At 39.8% G+C, this 15,480-nt stretch overlaps 2 protein-coding genes and 1 non-coding gene across 3 annotated transcripts in view; 2 read left to right on the forward strand and 1 right to left on the reverse strand.

Moving 5' to 3' along the window:
* LOC117480528 (A disintegrin and metalloproteinase with thrombospondin motifs 16) overlaps window positions 1–2,169 on the forward strand; it is a 60,980-nt gene extending 58,811 nt beyond the window's left edge. The window contains exons 22-24 of the mRNA XM_034127868.1: window positions 137–352; window positions 542–689; window positions 828–2,169. Coding sequence (XP_033983759.1) covers window positions 137–352; window positions 542–689; window positions 828–943 — 480 coding nt within the window. The 3' untranslated portion in view covers window positions 944–2,169. The remainder of the gene's footprint in view (window positions 1–136; window positions 353–541; window positions 690–827) is intronic.
* A 2,766-nt stretch (window positions 2,170–4,935) lies between these two features.
* Window positions 4,936–5,007, reverse strand: trnae-cuc. Its single transcript has one exon. It is a non-coding gene; the product is annotated as a tRNA-Glu (tRNA).
* A 926-nt stretch (window positions 5,008–5,933) lies between these two features.
* ice1 (KIAA0947-like (H. sapiens)) lies at window positions 5,934–15,167 on the forward strand (the record flags this gene model as incomplete). Its single annotated transcript, XM_034127870.1, has 19 exons — window positions 5,934–5,983; window positions 6,259–6,370; window positions 6,498–6,574; window positions 6,677–6,714; window positions 6,835–6,917; window positions 7,077–7,153; window positions 7,274–7,311; window positions 7,416–7,498; window positions 7,598–7,634; window positions 7,873–7,929; window positions 8,033–8,125; window positions 8,270–8,640; window positions 9,188–11,749; window positions 12,289–12,457; window positions 12,631–12,791; window positions 13,077–13,267; window positions 14,202–14,302; window positions 14,413–14,511; window positions 14,834–15,167. Coding segments are annotated over 19 exons (4,581 nt in total), but the record flags the coding sequence as incomplete, so codon positions are not given.
* Window positions 15,168–15,480: the final 313 nt, after the last annotated feature.

Consider the following 15,480-nt stretch of genomic DNA (forward strand, 5'->3'; position numbering starts at 1 on the left):
TTGAAATGTTCTTTTCTGTTTTGTATATGAAGTACATACAGTGCTATCATTTTTCCGTTAAGAATTATTTTTTGAGTGCGTCATGTGGCACAATTTCTCTTCTTGCTTACATGCTTATTTGGTTTCCATAATGCAGGACACTGCAGGAAAATACAGAGAGCTGGCTGCCAAGAAATGCCACCATGTCTCCAAGCCCACGGTAGAACTACAGAGGCCATGCACTACAGCTGAATGCCCCATCCGCACCACCCCACCAGTTCAACGATGGAGCACGCATCATCGCACCTATCCACCTAAACCCCTCCCTCAACCTCCGCCTCCAGCAGAATGGCAAACGGCTCCTTGGTCACAGGTAATTTAACTTAGAGAAGGATAAGGTTGTGTTTAATGTAATGTAAGGTTTCCTGCATCACATTTGGTTTCTGCAGATAAATGCTTTATAAGCTCATTACATTTTGTGATCGGAGAGAGAGAGGAGGAATTGAATGTGTTATAACATGGTTCATGACATCAATGATCAAGGTTTCTTCGTATTTTACAGTGCACAGTGACATGTGGAGGAGGAGTGCAGGCCAGGACAGTCCAATGTCTGGTGCAAGGGAAGCCCTCCCCTGGTTGTGCCCTCCATCTTAAACCCTCAATGTCCCAGGCCTGCAACACCAACTTCTGCCCACAACCTGAGAAAAAAGGTACCCAAGCTCATATATTATAATACTAATTGCATGCTTGTGTACAAAGTATTGTTTTCTGTAGTCTGGATGGAGTTCTTTTGAAAAACCCTTATGAAACAAGCCTTGATAAGTATTCTTTTTTCTTTTTTCCTCCAGACGTTGCATGTCGGGATTACTTTAACTGGTGCTACCTGGTGCCCCAGCATGGAGTCTGCAACCACAAGTTCTATGGCAAGCAGTGCTGTCAATCCTGTTCAAATTCAAACCTATAATCACATGGAGTGACTCTGTGACGAGACAAATAGGTAGTTAAATAGACAAAAGACTATATTTGAAGTCCATGCTTGAAAAGACAGTGTTTTTGCTTTAAGCGTGTGGCGAGCACTGACAAACATAGACACTTCAATGGAAGTGCAAGAGAGTTGCAGTGCCCTCTTTCCTCTCTGCGATGCCGGACATCTGGATACAAGAACTTGATTCACTACACAGGAATGTGATCAGGACAGTACAAATAAAGGAGAGAATTATAAGGAGGAACTAGCAGAATGGGAATCATGATTAAAGTGAATAAGACTGACACATCCAAAGAAAACTGAAGACCTGAAAAACCCCAGCTTTGTTTATGTACTGTGTGTAAATAAAGAGATGTGTATCCAGGACACCCAACATCTCCCTGTCAACCAAAGGCCAGCGATGGCAGGCCAACAGAGAGAAACTGTCGAAGAGGTTTCAGGCACTGCCAAGCATCATGTGATACGCCCTGCTCTGCTCTGCAATTCTTGATTAAATAAATATCTGATATCTAATAATGAAAAGGGATCATTAAAAAAATGCAGATACGAAAGCAAATATTTTACCCTACGGCCTGATAGAAAACAGACTGAAGATAATCAAAGTGTGCTTCCTCAATAGCTGGACAATAACAGGAAGCTTTGTGTTGTCATTTAAAAGAAAAAAGAAAGGAACATAAAAAAAGCTTTACTGAGATCGGTCAAGCCTGTGCAATGACTTTCATACTCAATGGTGCTTTATCGATGTCTTCTGTCACACAATCAATGTTAAATCCTGAAGTTTCAGGAAGAAGCAAATTAATTGTGTGACCTGTGTAAAGTATTGTTTGTTTTATTTATTGGCTTTAAAATACAGCGTTGCTGGAAGACTGTATTTATAAGCAATATAAATGTGTCATTGTATTACTTACCCTAAGGAAATGATCCTAAGCCCATTACCTTTATATTTTGTATTAATTTCATAGGATTTCATGCTGACAAACTGCACCTTTTTTCATCAAAACATTTATTTCATTGTTGAAGAAAATAAAAATAAACTGATTTGAATAGCCCATTTCAAGGTGTTGAGTGTAAATCAAAAATAATGGCAAAAGGAAGATCATTACATTGTCCAACATTATTCACAAGTCATGTATTGCATGCATTGATATGTCCCAGAAATAATGCATTACATATTCTTTGTGGTTAAAATCAGTGATAAAATAAACAGAAGGCTATTTTAATGTGATTTTTTTTACAATGTAAATGAAAAACAATAAACATGTGTGTCAAGTCAGCATCTCAGCTTCTGTTGATTTATTTCCTTCTTTGCTGCTGGTAGTAAGAGTGAATTTGATCTTACCAGGGAGGTGTGAAACTTTAAATACATTCTTAAAAAAGGTGGAACAGGCTCAGGAAGCGAAACGTGATCCATGCATACGAGAACCTTTAGCACCCCAATGAAGAAAAGTGGCGCAGTTTATGCTTGGAGAATGCTTAGCTAGGTTAGCTTACCTCAGATCTTGTTAGTTGCTAGTTTAGCAATTGGTAAACCTGCAAAAATACATTTTGACCACCTGGGGGCAGCGCAGCAAAGACATTATTATCACTTTTAAAAGTTATTGTAGCAAGCAGGTTAGCTCCCATATTGCTGTTTAGCTGCTAAATGCTCCACTATGTTCACCAGCTAGTCTCTAAGGGTTTTTGTAGGCAGGAGACATGCAAACATTTCTTTAGAACTATTTTGTTGGGGACAACCGGTGGGTGGGGCTCAAAAAATGAACAAAGAAAAAAAACGGTGTTCTTGCAACCAATGAAGCCAAAACAAAGTCAGTGCAGCACAGGCCAGCACATAGGCCAGCAGCACACAAGCTAATGGTAATGCCCATGAGGTATTCCATTTCAACACGTATGACATCTTGTGTCTGGGCTTTACTCTTTCGTCATTTCTCAACAAGTCAAATAGACACAGATGCCCAAAACAAAATCACCATTGTCACACTCCTCTGGGCAATCCCCTTCAGAGAGAGAGAGAGAGAGAGAGGGAGGAAGAAGAGAAGAAGAGTGTGAGAAGAGAGGGAGAGATTAGTAGAGTGGAAAGGGAGGAGGGAGGGCATACATGTATTTGGTGCTGTCATAGAAAAATGCTGTGAGAAAGGGAGAGAGTGAGCCAGAGGTGGGTAAAGAGAGAAAAGGGGGTTTTCCTCCATGTCAACCACCTCTCTGTAGTTGATTTATAGTTGGTCAGCTGTGGGCACGGTGTTATTCTGCATGGTTCTGTGTGTGTAGACAATACAAGATGTGCAGATATGCAGAAGGGTTTTATAAATGAATGCCAGTTTGCTGACAAAAGCAACACCACACACACACACACACACACACACACACACACCACACACACACACACACACACACACACACACACACACACACACACACACAGTCAGATTACTCAAACCCCCCAAGCTTCTGGAATGCATTGTCATCAGCCACTCTTCACCTCTGTCAAGTTAAAACTTAATCTTGTGTAGCAGAGACGAGACAACAAATGACACCAATATAGAAAATAAGATGTGTTTTCAAAATGTTGAAATCATGAAACTAAAAACCTAATCATTAGGTTTCACCCTTATGCCAACATTAAAACCTCTCTTCGTCTGGTATTGGAATGCCATGTATACGGTATTTCTAGAGTTTCCATTGTCTTCTGCTGTCTGTTTGAGTTTCCACCTGCTAATGCAATTCAGCTGCATTAGTAACTGTACACACCTGTATGTGTGAATGCAAATGTGCATGTGTTTCTTTGACAAAATTAGCTAGCCCCTTGAAAAACTGATGACCCATTTTTTGTAATAACTCTTCAAACATGAATATCACAATAATATAGTAATAATACAATAATGTCTTGCTTGTGACTGACTTTGTCTTCTATGACTTTCATTAGACAGCAATTGTGTCACCTCACTCAGCTACAGCATCCTCACAAAGGAGGAAAAAATCTAACCACACAAGAAGAAAGGGATTAAGAGGATGAAGAATTTTGTTTATACAAAGATAGTGATCAGACAAAGGCTTCCTGTAGGTAACAAGGTGATCGAGATAAATCTGGAAACATCCAAAGGGTTACCTAACATGTCAGGTAACCAAAGAGGTTATCTGTCAGAGAGAGACAGGAAGAGAGAAAGCATGCCCAGCACTCCCCTTTCCACTAAAGAAACTATGCTATCTTCGACTGCATCTGTTTGGAAAGATTTACCTCTTTAGCCTCGGGGCTACACTCTGAAGGTTCATCTGAAGTTACAGGGTTATTATCTTTCCATCAGGATGCACCTACAACAATCCAGCACCTTTAGTTGTTTCCTCTCAGCTATTAGAGTCATCAGGCTGTAGACAACTCGCTGGCCGAGAAACAAACACAATGAGCTGGGGCACTTATCACAAAAGTCTCAATATATGTACATCCAACGTCTAAACTTGCCTTGGCCTTGACTACACCATTTGTATTTCTAAAGATGAAGTTATTTTGAGCCATTACTTCTTTAAGGCCTACTGATTAAAGTGTGTATTTGTATTTGTGTGTGTGTGTGTGTGTGTGTGAGAGAGAGAGAGAGAGAGAGAGAGAGAGAGAGATGAGAGAGAGCAGATGACGAGAGGGAGAGAGAGAGAGATGAGAGAGAGAGGAGAGACGAGAGATGAGAGAGAGAGACGAGAGACGAGAGAGAGAGAGAGAGAGAGAGAGCGAGAGCGTGTCTGACCAAGAGAGAGAGATAATGGCAGATATACATTAGGAACATTGTAGCCTGATCTGTACAACAGTACCCTCTGCTGACTGAAATACAGTATAACACACAATGCAGCAAAACAAACGTGAACATGTTTTCTATTAATCCATTACATGTGGTCGTTACGAAACACTATCATGAGGTTTACTACAGCTCACGTTAAGTTATTACTTTCAAAATAATATTTAAGGTCTCTGGAGCTTCAAAAGTATGTTCCCTGACCGGGAATCGAACCCGGGCCGCGGCGGTGAGAGCGCCGAATCCTAACCACTAGACCACCAGGGACATGTACCGTTGCTCGCAGATCCTTAACTTAATATAACCCAAACTCATACCTTGAAAGTGAGCGAAGTGTTTGTGTTGAGCAAGGATTTAATCAATACAAAGTGGAATGTACTAAACTCACTGAGGTTTACTATGCTGGCTAACAAACTATCGAACACCAAACTATGAGCAGAGAGCATATATTTTATGAGTATAGTGTGTGGAGCGTGTAGGGTATAGTATTCTGCTCCTACTGGCCGGTAAGCCGCAGCACGATTTGCTGCATTTGTTCTGCAACGCCCCCAAATGCCATTGTGAACTGCCTGAAGGAAAACAGAAAATGTAGAGAAACCTCATATTTTTGCCGACAACAAATCAAACGTTAATTTCAACACATGTATTAGTTACACGTAATTAGAAAACTGACCGTAATTTGAAAAGAGTTGCACCGTAGCAATTAATACTACATTTTATGTTAACCGGCATTTCACAAAGCTTCATGTGGGGTCCTGATTTGGGTCCTTGGTCAACGTGGGAGACGCGAAAAATGTGTTTATTTTGAACCTGTCTGGAGTTTCTACTTAGTGAATTTGTTCCTCAATTGATTGTATATGATATTACAGATTGTGAGGGTTTCGGTAAAACCTGTCTTACCATGATGCCAAGGGACAGTCAGTCAAAACGGCAGCAATCGCCGCGGACGCGACGGTTGGAAACTGTCAAACTGCTCTGTTTTGCACCAGGTCAGATTATCCTTTTATGACAGAAAATTCCATTCAAAAGTTGTGTTTGGTCTTTGTAAAGGGGAAATAAACAGTCTGCGATTTTGTGACGTGAACGTTTAATTCCTAAACTAAATATCAGTTTAGGGGAACGTTGTTGGTAATAATAATTGTGGTTGTTTTTTGTTTTGTGTCTTCCTGTCTCCTTACTACAGAGCCTGACCCGAATACGTGTCGTCATTTCTGGCTCTGAAACAGAGGATAGCGGTTTCTGATAGTGAGTAATAAATGCATTATTATTGCCATGGTGATTTGCAGCAAATACATTTTAGTTAGCTATCGGTGACATTTGGACACTGGGGGAATTGGGGGTTGGTCACTTTACAAGGTGTAATCTAGCAACACATAGTAGTAATAATGTGTTCGTACTAGTTTAAAGGGAATGTTTACCAAAGGAACAAGACTCTTATACAAAAGGTGACCTCAGAGTGCGAAATTACATAAAGAATCTCAATAAATGCATAGTTTATTATGTTCATGTGTTACGCAGTGACGCAATTGGACTTCAACAACAGCTGGAAGAGCTGCAGATCAGATTGGTTACTCTGGAGAAAAAGACGGCAGATTATGAATCTTTGCAAGCAGAACTTGAGGAAAAGAAGGTATGCTCTTTCTTTGTAGAGTGTAATTTACACTCTTACAATATGTTTCCTCAACCTTTTCATACACTTAGTTGTGTTGTTGTTGTTTGTATGCCGTGTGTGATATTCTCTGTTTATTTCTTTCAAGGTTGCTCTTAAGACCTTTGGGCAGATTTCTGAAGAGATGGAAAAATTGAAGCAAGAAAATATCAAGATGATGGCAGAGTAAGGGATTATTTTAATTTTAATCATAACAGTGCAAATAAATATATTATAATGGCATTATTTTTGGGGAAAAATGTTAATTTTATTTTTCACATTGTTCAGGAACGAGAAGCTTGAAGACCATCTTAAGGATGTGAAAGGTACTTCACATCCTATAATTTGTACCACTAAAAAGTTGCAAAACTTTGAAATAATAATCTGTTTATAGATGTTTTAAATACATCACTGATTCTTTGCTAAATTGTCTTTCAACCTTATAGAACTGACAAAAACACAGTCACTTGAGAATGCTCTACTGAAGAGGGAAAAAGCTGTAGTAGAAAATGATCTGCTGGAAACACAGGTAAGAAAAAACGGTCTCTGCACTTGAGTCAATTACATTTGCTGTATCTCATCACTGATGATCATTTAGAACCATTGTTTTTCAAAAAGCTTTATTCATAGTTTAAAAGTAGCTCAGGAAAATGTATAATCTTTGCACATTTAATGTTTTACCTTTCAGACCTCTTTGAAGAAATCTCAGGCAAAAGCAGATCAAGTTGAAAGATTGATAGAGGAGAACGCCAAGACAACAAGCATGTAAGAACTGGCTTTTCCCATTTAGTCGTGTCCTTCGCAACCCTTGTTTGGGTTGTTTGTGAGAAACGTATTCTAAAACAAATGATGCTCAAAGGTCCCATGTTGTTTTCTGATCCACAGAAAGGGAAGCCTTGAGAATAAAGTTAGGCTGCTTGAAGGTTGGTATCAAAAATGTATTTTACACCACATGAAAAAATTATTTAATGTTCCTAATGATTTTATTTTGGCTGTTTAACTATACATATTTCTGTCCATATTTCAGACTCGGTTTGCAAACAGAATCATCAAATATCTCATCTGACCAAAGAGAAGATCTTGCTAGAGAGCAATATTGATGACCTCCAGGTGCAGTAATAATCTTTGTAAAAACTGCAAATTTGTGGGGGTGATTTTCAAAGTTATTACACAGACATTTCTTTGTTTTAAATTTCAATTACTTTACAGGTGAGAATGATGAAACTGGAAAGAGAAAGGTGCAAAGGTAAGTAAGAAACAGCTTAATTTACAAATACACTGTTACAACGAATGCTTACTTTGCTGCAGGCAGATATTGGTTCTTCGAGAAGTTAGGTTTTCAGTTAACAAAAAAACAAAAAATGATTCCAAATTACCAAACTTTTTTTAAATTAAGTGTCAAAGGGCCTTTTTTTTTAACAAAAGTGCATTTGATCTATATAATGGCAAAAACTTTATTCTGACTTTAATTTTCCATTTGACAGATTATAGGAGTACATCAACTCAAGCAAGTGCACCGAAGGAGCCTAAAGTAGACAAAGGTATGCAGTCAGCTTCAATTGTGATTTATTACATTAATTTAAGGATCGTATGCTTTGTCTTTATTGGTTGTGCAGCTTGTGATTGATTGCGTGTGCTTTTCAGAAAAGTTCCAAATGCTGCTACAGGATTTATGGGCATGTGTGGAACCTCAGCAGCAGAACCGTGTCAACCTGATACATTACCAAACCTCTCCAGGTGAGGCATCATTAAGCTATGTTGTATAAATGTGTGAGACAGAACTCAACAAGTCTCTCACTTTTGAATCGCTTTTGCATTTATATTTGTAATTTCACCATTTAATGCATTCGTGGCAATCCTTTTTATTCTTGTACATTTCAGAGTCAAGATCCAAGGAGGTTCTACCAAGCCCCCCACAAAACAGACTGCACTCTCATCTGAAGAACGCATCCCAGTCCCCTTCTCATAAGATCAGTCAATCCCACAGTTCCCCTGTGCAAACAAAAGCCATTTTTACACTGTTAAAAAACTCTCCTCATAGGCAGAAAGACATTAAGCATCAAGCATCGCTGCAGTCACCAAGTACCAAGAAACCAAAAAACACTCCCAAAAAGAGCAAGTCCAAGGAGCACAAAGCTGAGGAGTCGTCTTCTGACTTTGGAAGCTCAGAAGTATCTTTGGGGCAGATACTGGCATTGTTCAAACCAGTGCTTCCCTGCATTTCACCTATACCAGACGAGGTGGAAAATCAGGTACATTTTCATATGCATTTTCTCAAAAATAATACCAACTAATGTGCCGTTTTACCTTTTTATGTAAGTGCAAATTGCTGTGTTAAAAGGTCTGCATGCACAATGCAATATTTTTTATTAAAATCAGAATCAATTAAGAATTTTAAAAGAAAGTCACAGAATATGGAATAGGTAGAGATAAAACCACTTTTCATACAGTACTTTTACATCAACTACTAGGTTAGCTTATCCTTAAATATGTCAAAACCTTATATAATAGTATTTGTAACTGAACTAGTACTTTTTAGATATTGTGTCATTTTCAATCAAATGAATTATGATCAATTAAGAAATGAACAAAGGTCTGGCTGTCCTTGTTTGTGATTTATATATTTTAAAATAACAGATTTATTATGTTTAGAAAATCACAATTTGGTCCCTCAAAGCTCCTGTAATGTCATTGCAAAGTGGTCAAAAAAGCACTGTTATATTTTCTGCCTTTTGATTCTCCTGGTCAATTTCAAAGTGGTGGTTGTATCTTATAACACATCTGTGTTTTGTCTTTCAGGATGCAGAAATGGAATCGATGGAGACAACCGATGGGGAAAAGGAAAACCATCCCAAAATCTCTGACGACTCTGTTCCTTCTCAACAAGAAGAGTCCTTACTCATCACAACATCTGGAACAAGCCCCTGTCTAAAACCTTCTGCACTACAGAGAGAGGAAAAGGTAGACTTGCCAGTGGTCACAAGACAGGAAGTGGAACACATTTCCAATGAAAATGACTCCAAAGACTCGGGACAAAATATGTTGAGTCGCATTACTGAAGTGAAGGTCAAAAGCATCACAAATGGAAAGGAATTGCAGAATGAGCACAAGCCGTCAGCCGTGCAGTTATCATCAACAGCTTCTTCTTCTGCTCCTTCTACTTCTTTATCTTCTTCTGCTTTTTCTACTTCTTTATCCTCTTCTTCTTCTACTTCTTTATCCTCTTCTTCTTCTACTTCTTTATCCTCTTCTTCTTCTACTTCTTTATCTTCTGCTTCTTTATCTTCTACGTCACTCTTAGCCGTTTTGGTTGAGGATGCCTTGTTGGCTACTGAAAGTGATGAGCAAGCCAACAGTGGTGCCAATAGTATCCCTGAAGGTGAAAATGCTTCAGAAAATGCAAAGGAAGTTCAGTCAGATACAGGTGAAAAGATTGAGGTCGACACAAGCCCTGGTGATCTTACTGATGCTAAAGCAGTCCTTCCCGAGGTTAGACAGTCCCCCAGAAGGAAGGATACAACTGTAATCTCTGAAGAAACAGTTGATGTTCAGCCAGTTAATTCCTCAGTTACCTCCTCAATAATCATTGACTCTGTGAGAGTTGCTGAGGTAACAAATACAGAAAAGGGTTCCGAACTGGGAAAAAATCTCCAGGACTCTAGTGATCTGGGACAGGGCAGTCAAGATGTCTTGACACCTCAGGAGAATAGAGGCTGTGTGGGCCATGACACAGATGTGCCAGACGATAAACCCTGTTTGTCAATCAGCGATGACGGCCTCAGTAGTGCCACAAGTAAAAATGTTGAAGGAAAGCTTGAAGATGATGCACCCATTAAACCTCTTGGGGAGGAAAGTGGGAACGAAGCACTAGGAACTGGTGAAATCACTGTAGCAGCTTCTATCTCTGAATCAAATGGTGATAATAGACCTACGCCTCTTCCACTGTTGAAGATGGAAGATGACAAAACCCATGCTGACCAGGAAACTGGTCAGGCAAATGTTGCAACTACTGCAGAAAAGGGTGTTGACATAGACACATTCAACTGTGAAGAACTAGCAGATCAAGGCTCTCCCCTTTCTAACTTAAAAGAGGCTGGTAACTCTGAATCTATGAAGGATAATATACATTCTATGTGCAGGCGATTAAGTCCTTCATGTCTGATTCCCACTATAGAATTGCAGGCTTTGGACAAAGACCCAAAACCAGAAACCCAGATAACAACAAACAAAGAAACTGTAGCATTTCAGGACGGCAAAGACGCAAGTCACCTTCAAGTGAAAACAAATATTGTTTGCACTGTTAGATCTACTCTGTCATTAAAAAGTGATACTAGCACAAATGAATGCACAAAAGTTACTGAAAATCAAAGCCCAATTGTGATCCGAGAGGAAGAACCTAGCCCAGTGGCATGTTCCACTACGGCTCAGTCACCAGAATGCATAGGCCAAGTTCGCTCTGCGATGGGCCCTCCGCTTCCTCGTCTCCTAACACCTCTGAAAACACCTCCAAAGGTGGGCAAATCAATCAATCCAAGTCAGGCTATTGGTAAACTCTCATTTCCCTCGCCCATGGAGAGATCTGTTTCGCCTTCCACTCCTGTCCAGGCGCACTTGACTCATAACAGTCGGCAGCTGAGATCCTCTTCACTAAACAGTCCACTCCCTCCGAATGGAGTCCCCTCCTCTCCACTACAGTTCGGTTCCGACACTCCAAAACATGCCGTGCCGGTCCCAGGTCGCCTACCCTCTACGGCAATGAACTCCCCGTCATCTTCCTCCAGTCCATCTCAGGAGAACTCCATGAGGATCCTTGACACCATGTACCCGGAGCTCTCTGCCCACGCCCGAACTCTGAGCATTCTCAGAGGGAATGTCGGGCTCAGCATGTGTTCATCGGAGAGTGGGACGTTACCCACAACAACCAACAGTCAGATGTCTTGCTTTAAGACGATTAACTCCACTTCGACGGCCTTCACCAAGACTGAGATGAGACGAGAAAAAAGACAGGCCGTCAGTTTGCTTCAACCTAAAAGCAGTAAATGTCTCAGGCTAGATAACTGCTCTCCTACTTTCAGCCACAAGCAGATGCGTTCCTCCTCCTCCAACAGTGGAGTGGAGGCCACCTCAGCCCAGACTCTGAGTAGCCAACAATGCAAACCAAAGACAGCTTTACCGTCCCAGGAAGGTGGAGAACCTGCAAAGCAAAATCTTATAGCTCACTTTTTAAAGAAGATTGAAAACCAGTTTTTCGATCTACTGCCTGTGATCCAGAGCCACGTGTATGTTGGTAACCTGACCAAAAAGCCTGTCTTGAGAGACGAAGAGAAGGAGGTCATCTCTGAGATTTGCCAGAACAGCTTGGTGAGTAGACTTGTTTATTCGGCCTATGTATTTCAGTTGTTTTCACTCTTGCCATTCATCATTTATTAATTTGACCGTATGACTTAGCATTTTTTTGCTGCAAATATACTCCAAGTAACACTATATTTTTGGGAGAAAAATGCATTGAGAGGTAATCGCTCTGAGGTTTTTTGGTACCATGGATTTGATTTTTTTGTCAAGTTTTTTTTATCTGCATAATTAAATTAAAGAAAAAAAAGTATTGGTAGGCTTATCTTACTGTATGCAATTGTAGTTTAAAACAGTGTTTTTTGTATGCACAATTGGTTCTTTCCCATTAGTCATTTAGTTCTGAATAACATGCCCTTTGAGTAACTTCTTTATTGTTCAGTTAAGAAAAAAGAGACTGAATGTCAATAACTCAAACAAAGGCTCTTGTGTAGCTCCTGACAAATACAATATCTATGTAAATGCAAACGCCTGCTAATAGCTCATACGATGTGTTTGTTTAAAAAATGTGTCCATGTGAATTAACTTGTGCATGTTTACTCTCTCTTCAGCTTAACACGGGTGACATGATTTTGGCCATCCTGGAAAAGTTGAAAGAGGGGAAAAAATATCTGAACAGTAACCACATACAGGCCCTCTGTAGAGTCCACACAGGGATCTGTAGACAGACAAGAGATTGGGAGAAAGCTCACATCCTGGCACACAGCATTCTCACAGAAGGTTAGCAATTAACGTTCTACCGTATTTAACCTCGTACATACTTTTGCAAATGTATTTTTACTTAATTGCTTCTCTCAACTGTAAAGACTGTCTTCATTGCTCCTCCATGCACCACTTAAGCTTCACTTTAAATGAAGATGTTTTTTTTCCATATTGTGTCTTTCTTACTGCAGATTTCCCAGACTGTGCTAAGATGATTTTGTTCATGGTGACAACATGGCCCAAAGTACTCTCACACAGTAGTTCTCTGTGCCAGGCTATACATACTGTCACCAAACTGAAAGCAGAAGAAAACGTCCTCAGCTGCCTTTCAGCATTCCTTGGTTGGGAAAAGGTATAGTATTTGTAGAGATCGAGTTCTCCAGTTGTATACTTATTTTACTCAAATCTAGCTTGTCTAATGTATATCCTCTGACTTTTAAAGGGGGTGACCGGTGAAAACATTGCTATTTATTTTAATTCCTTTTAAAATGTAGATAATTGTGATGCCATTTAAGTTTAATAAATTGTTTGGGTCCTGACCTTTGTGACCATAGTTTAGCCAGATCACTGTTTTTATCAAATGTCTTATTTCCCAATTGTATCCCTTTTTAAATCTAATCTCCTTTTATCACTGCAGAGTCCTCCCTGTGAAATTGAGACGCTGATATCCAGAACGCTGTCTGATATTCAGTCAGGGTCAGGCATGTCTTTCACTAAACACAGTCGCTACGGGCAGGACCTGGGGACTGAGGCCTGGCAGCATGTCTTAACTCTGCAACTCCTCTGTTCACACAAGAAGTGGAAGTGGACCTATGATCATTTATTGGGGTATGTTATTTGTTCTGACTTAAAGATACATACACATATACACATAGTCTTCCAAACAAAATCTAAATAATCTGTGTGAAGCTGACTATTTTCTGTAAACAGGCATCTATTGTAACCCTGTGCTAATCTGTAGTGATGGGAATTATGGCTCTTTGAAGGGAGCCGGATCTTATGGCTCCGTTCCTTTCAAAGAGCCGTTCAAAAGAGCCGTTTTTTTAAAGGGGGCGGGGTTACTAGGTTTATCTGCGAACTAATCACCAGGATAATGATTGACTGTATTGCCAGACCTAATGTCAATAATCTGCATTGTAAACATGACACAAGGTGGCGCCATATCCATGTCATTCATGTCAGTGAATGTACTTTGAATTTACCCTCTGTATGTGTTAAGTAAATAAAGTTGCCTTGCCTTGAATGAAATTCACGCAACTCTTAATATTAGATACTGTGTTTTTAAGTGGCGATAGAGATTATTTGTTGACCCTGCTTTAAAGGATATTTTGCCTTTACAAATGGTGCGCTTTATCACTGCCTGGGTTTTGGTTGAAATGCATCCAAATGCTGCTGCGGTTTCGCGTTTGGCTCATTTTCCATTCTAAAAACACGTTGTCTACCTGTCCTGTACCAGTTGTTATGACTTCTCTCTCTCGCGTATTCCGTTAAGACCCACCCCATCTCACTCCTCGTGCTGAAACCTACCAATCAGAGTAAGGGCGGGTCTTCACAGAATACATTTGGGGAACAAAATCAAGCTTTTTAAAAGGCGAGTGGATTTTGGCAGGCAGTGAGTGCGGACCAACGATTGAACGATAAAAAGAACGGCTCTCAACTAGTACGACTCGGTTCCTCTCGTTCGTACCAAAGAGCCGTTCTAAATAATCGGCTCGTTCGCGACCGACACATCACTACTAATCTGTTGATTCTGCTTCGACAGCAAGGAGTTGTGGCCACTCATGAACACCTGGGTGACACAGCCCAGAGATCAACAAACTCCTATCTCTGATGTGACCGTCGCCACTGTCCTCCGACTCATTGGTGGGTTGTTTTGTTTTTTTGAAGGTTACCATAACCTGAATCAAGTGTAATTAATTGATAGCCTAGGGATTACCAAATTGAAAATGTTATTGTTTTTCCATTTAATATAGGATGCCTCGGTCAACTTGGAATGAAAGATAGGAATTCTTCCTCAGTGGTAACAGTAGCCAGCGTCATGAACGCGTTTGGAAGGCACGGACAGACTGAAGGTATCTATAAGTGCTCAGTGTTGTCCATTTCCCAAGACATGCCTTTAGTTGGTCATCATTTTTTTAAACACTAATGTAGTTTTCTTTCTATTTTGAGTATTTACACGTGTGTGCATTTTAAACAGATTCCAGTGTGTATATATATATATATATATATATATATATATATATATATATATTATCCTGGCATTTAATTTTTTTTTCACATTTTGCCTTTTATTTATAGTACAGAAGAGATACAGAGGAAATTAAGGACTTAACCTTTAGTAAATGGCCTCCACCCCCATTTAGAAGTTTAATCTCATAATGTTTTTTCCCACAGGTGTGCCATGGGAGGTCCAGTTGGCCGCCATCTACTGCATCTATGACCTGTCTCCCTGCAACCCCAAACAAGCCATGGATGCCCTGGCAGGGTGGAGAGGAGAAACGTCTCAGACCGTCCCTCCTGCAGTCACCAGCTGCATTAACCAGTTAGCTTCTATCTGCAGACAAGTCAAGAGTTGAGAGACACAAATGCTATACAGTTTGCATGTCAGTTTGTACCCTTTTTTTTAATGAAAAATTCCAACTATGCACCTACATTTGTATTTAAACTTGCTGACTGGCAGTCTATGGTAGAGCTGTTAACCATTTGGGCACATAAATGTTCTGAAATTGGTTTGGTGCTACTCCTCACAAAGGAGTTCTTGAAGTTCATAGTAAGCCTTTAAATTCAAATATGCTGAAAGACAGTTCAGACAAATGTTTTAGTTTGTGTTTTGTATTTGCACTTCTACTTTAAAATGAATACATTTAAATGTACTCTGATTTAGTAGCAAATGTTTCCTCAATGTTTAGTACTGGAGACATTTAACATTCGTTTTTTAAACTGTACACACCCTGTCATAAATGTACCGGCATGAATCGCTGCAATCTTTTTGCTCAGGTAATGCTCTCAAATATTGTCAAATATGTACATGTGTTCTGGTT

The sequence above is a fragment of the Trematomus bernacchii genome, unplaced genomic scaffold (assembly GCF_902827165.1).
Source record: "Trematomus bernacchii unplaced genomic scaffold, fTreBer1.1, whole genome shotgun sequence".
In the NCBI taxonomy this organism is placed as follows: Eukaryota; Metazoa; Chordata; class Actinopteri; order Perciformes; family Nototheniidae; genus Trematomus; species Trematomus bernacchii.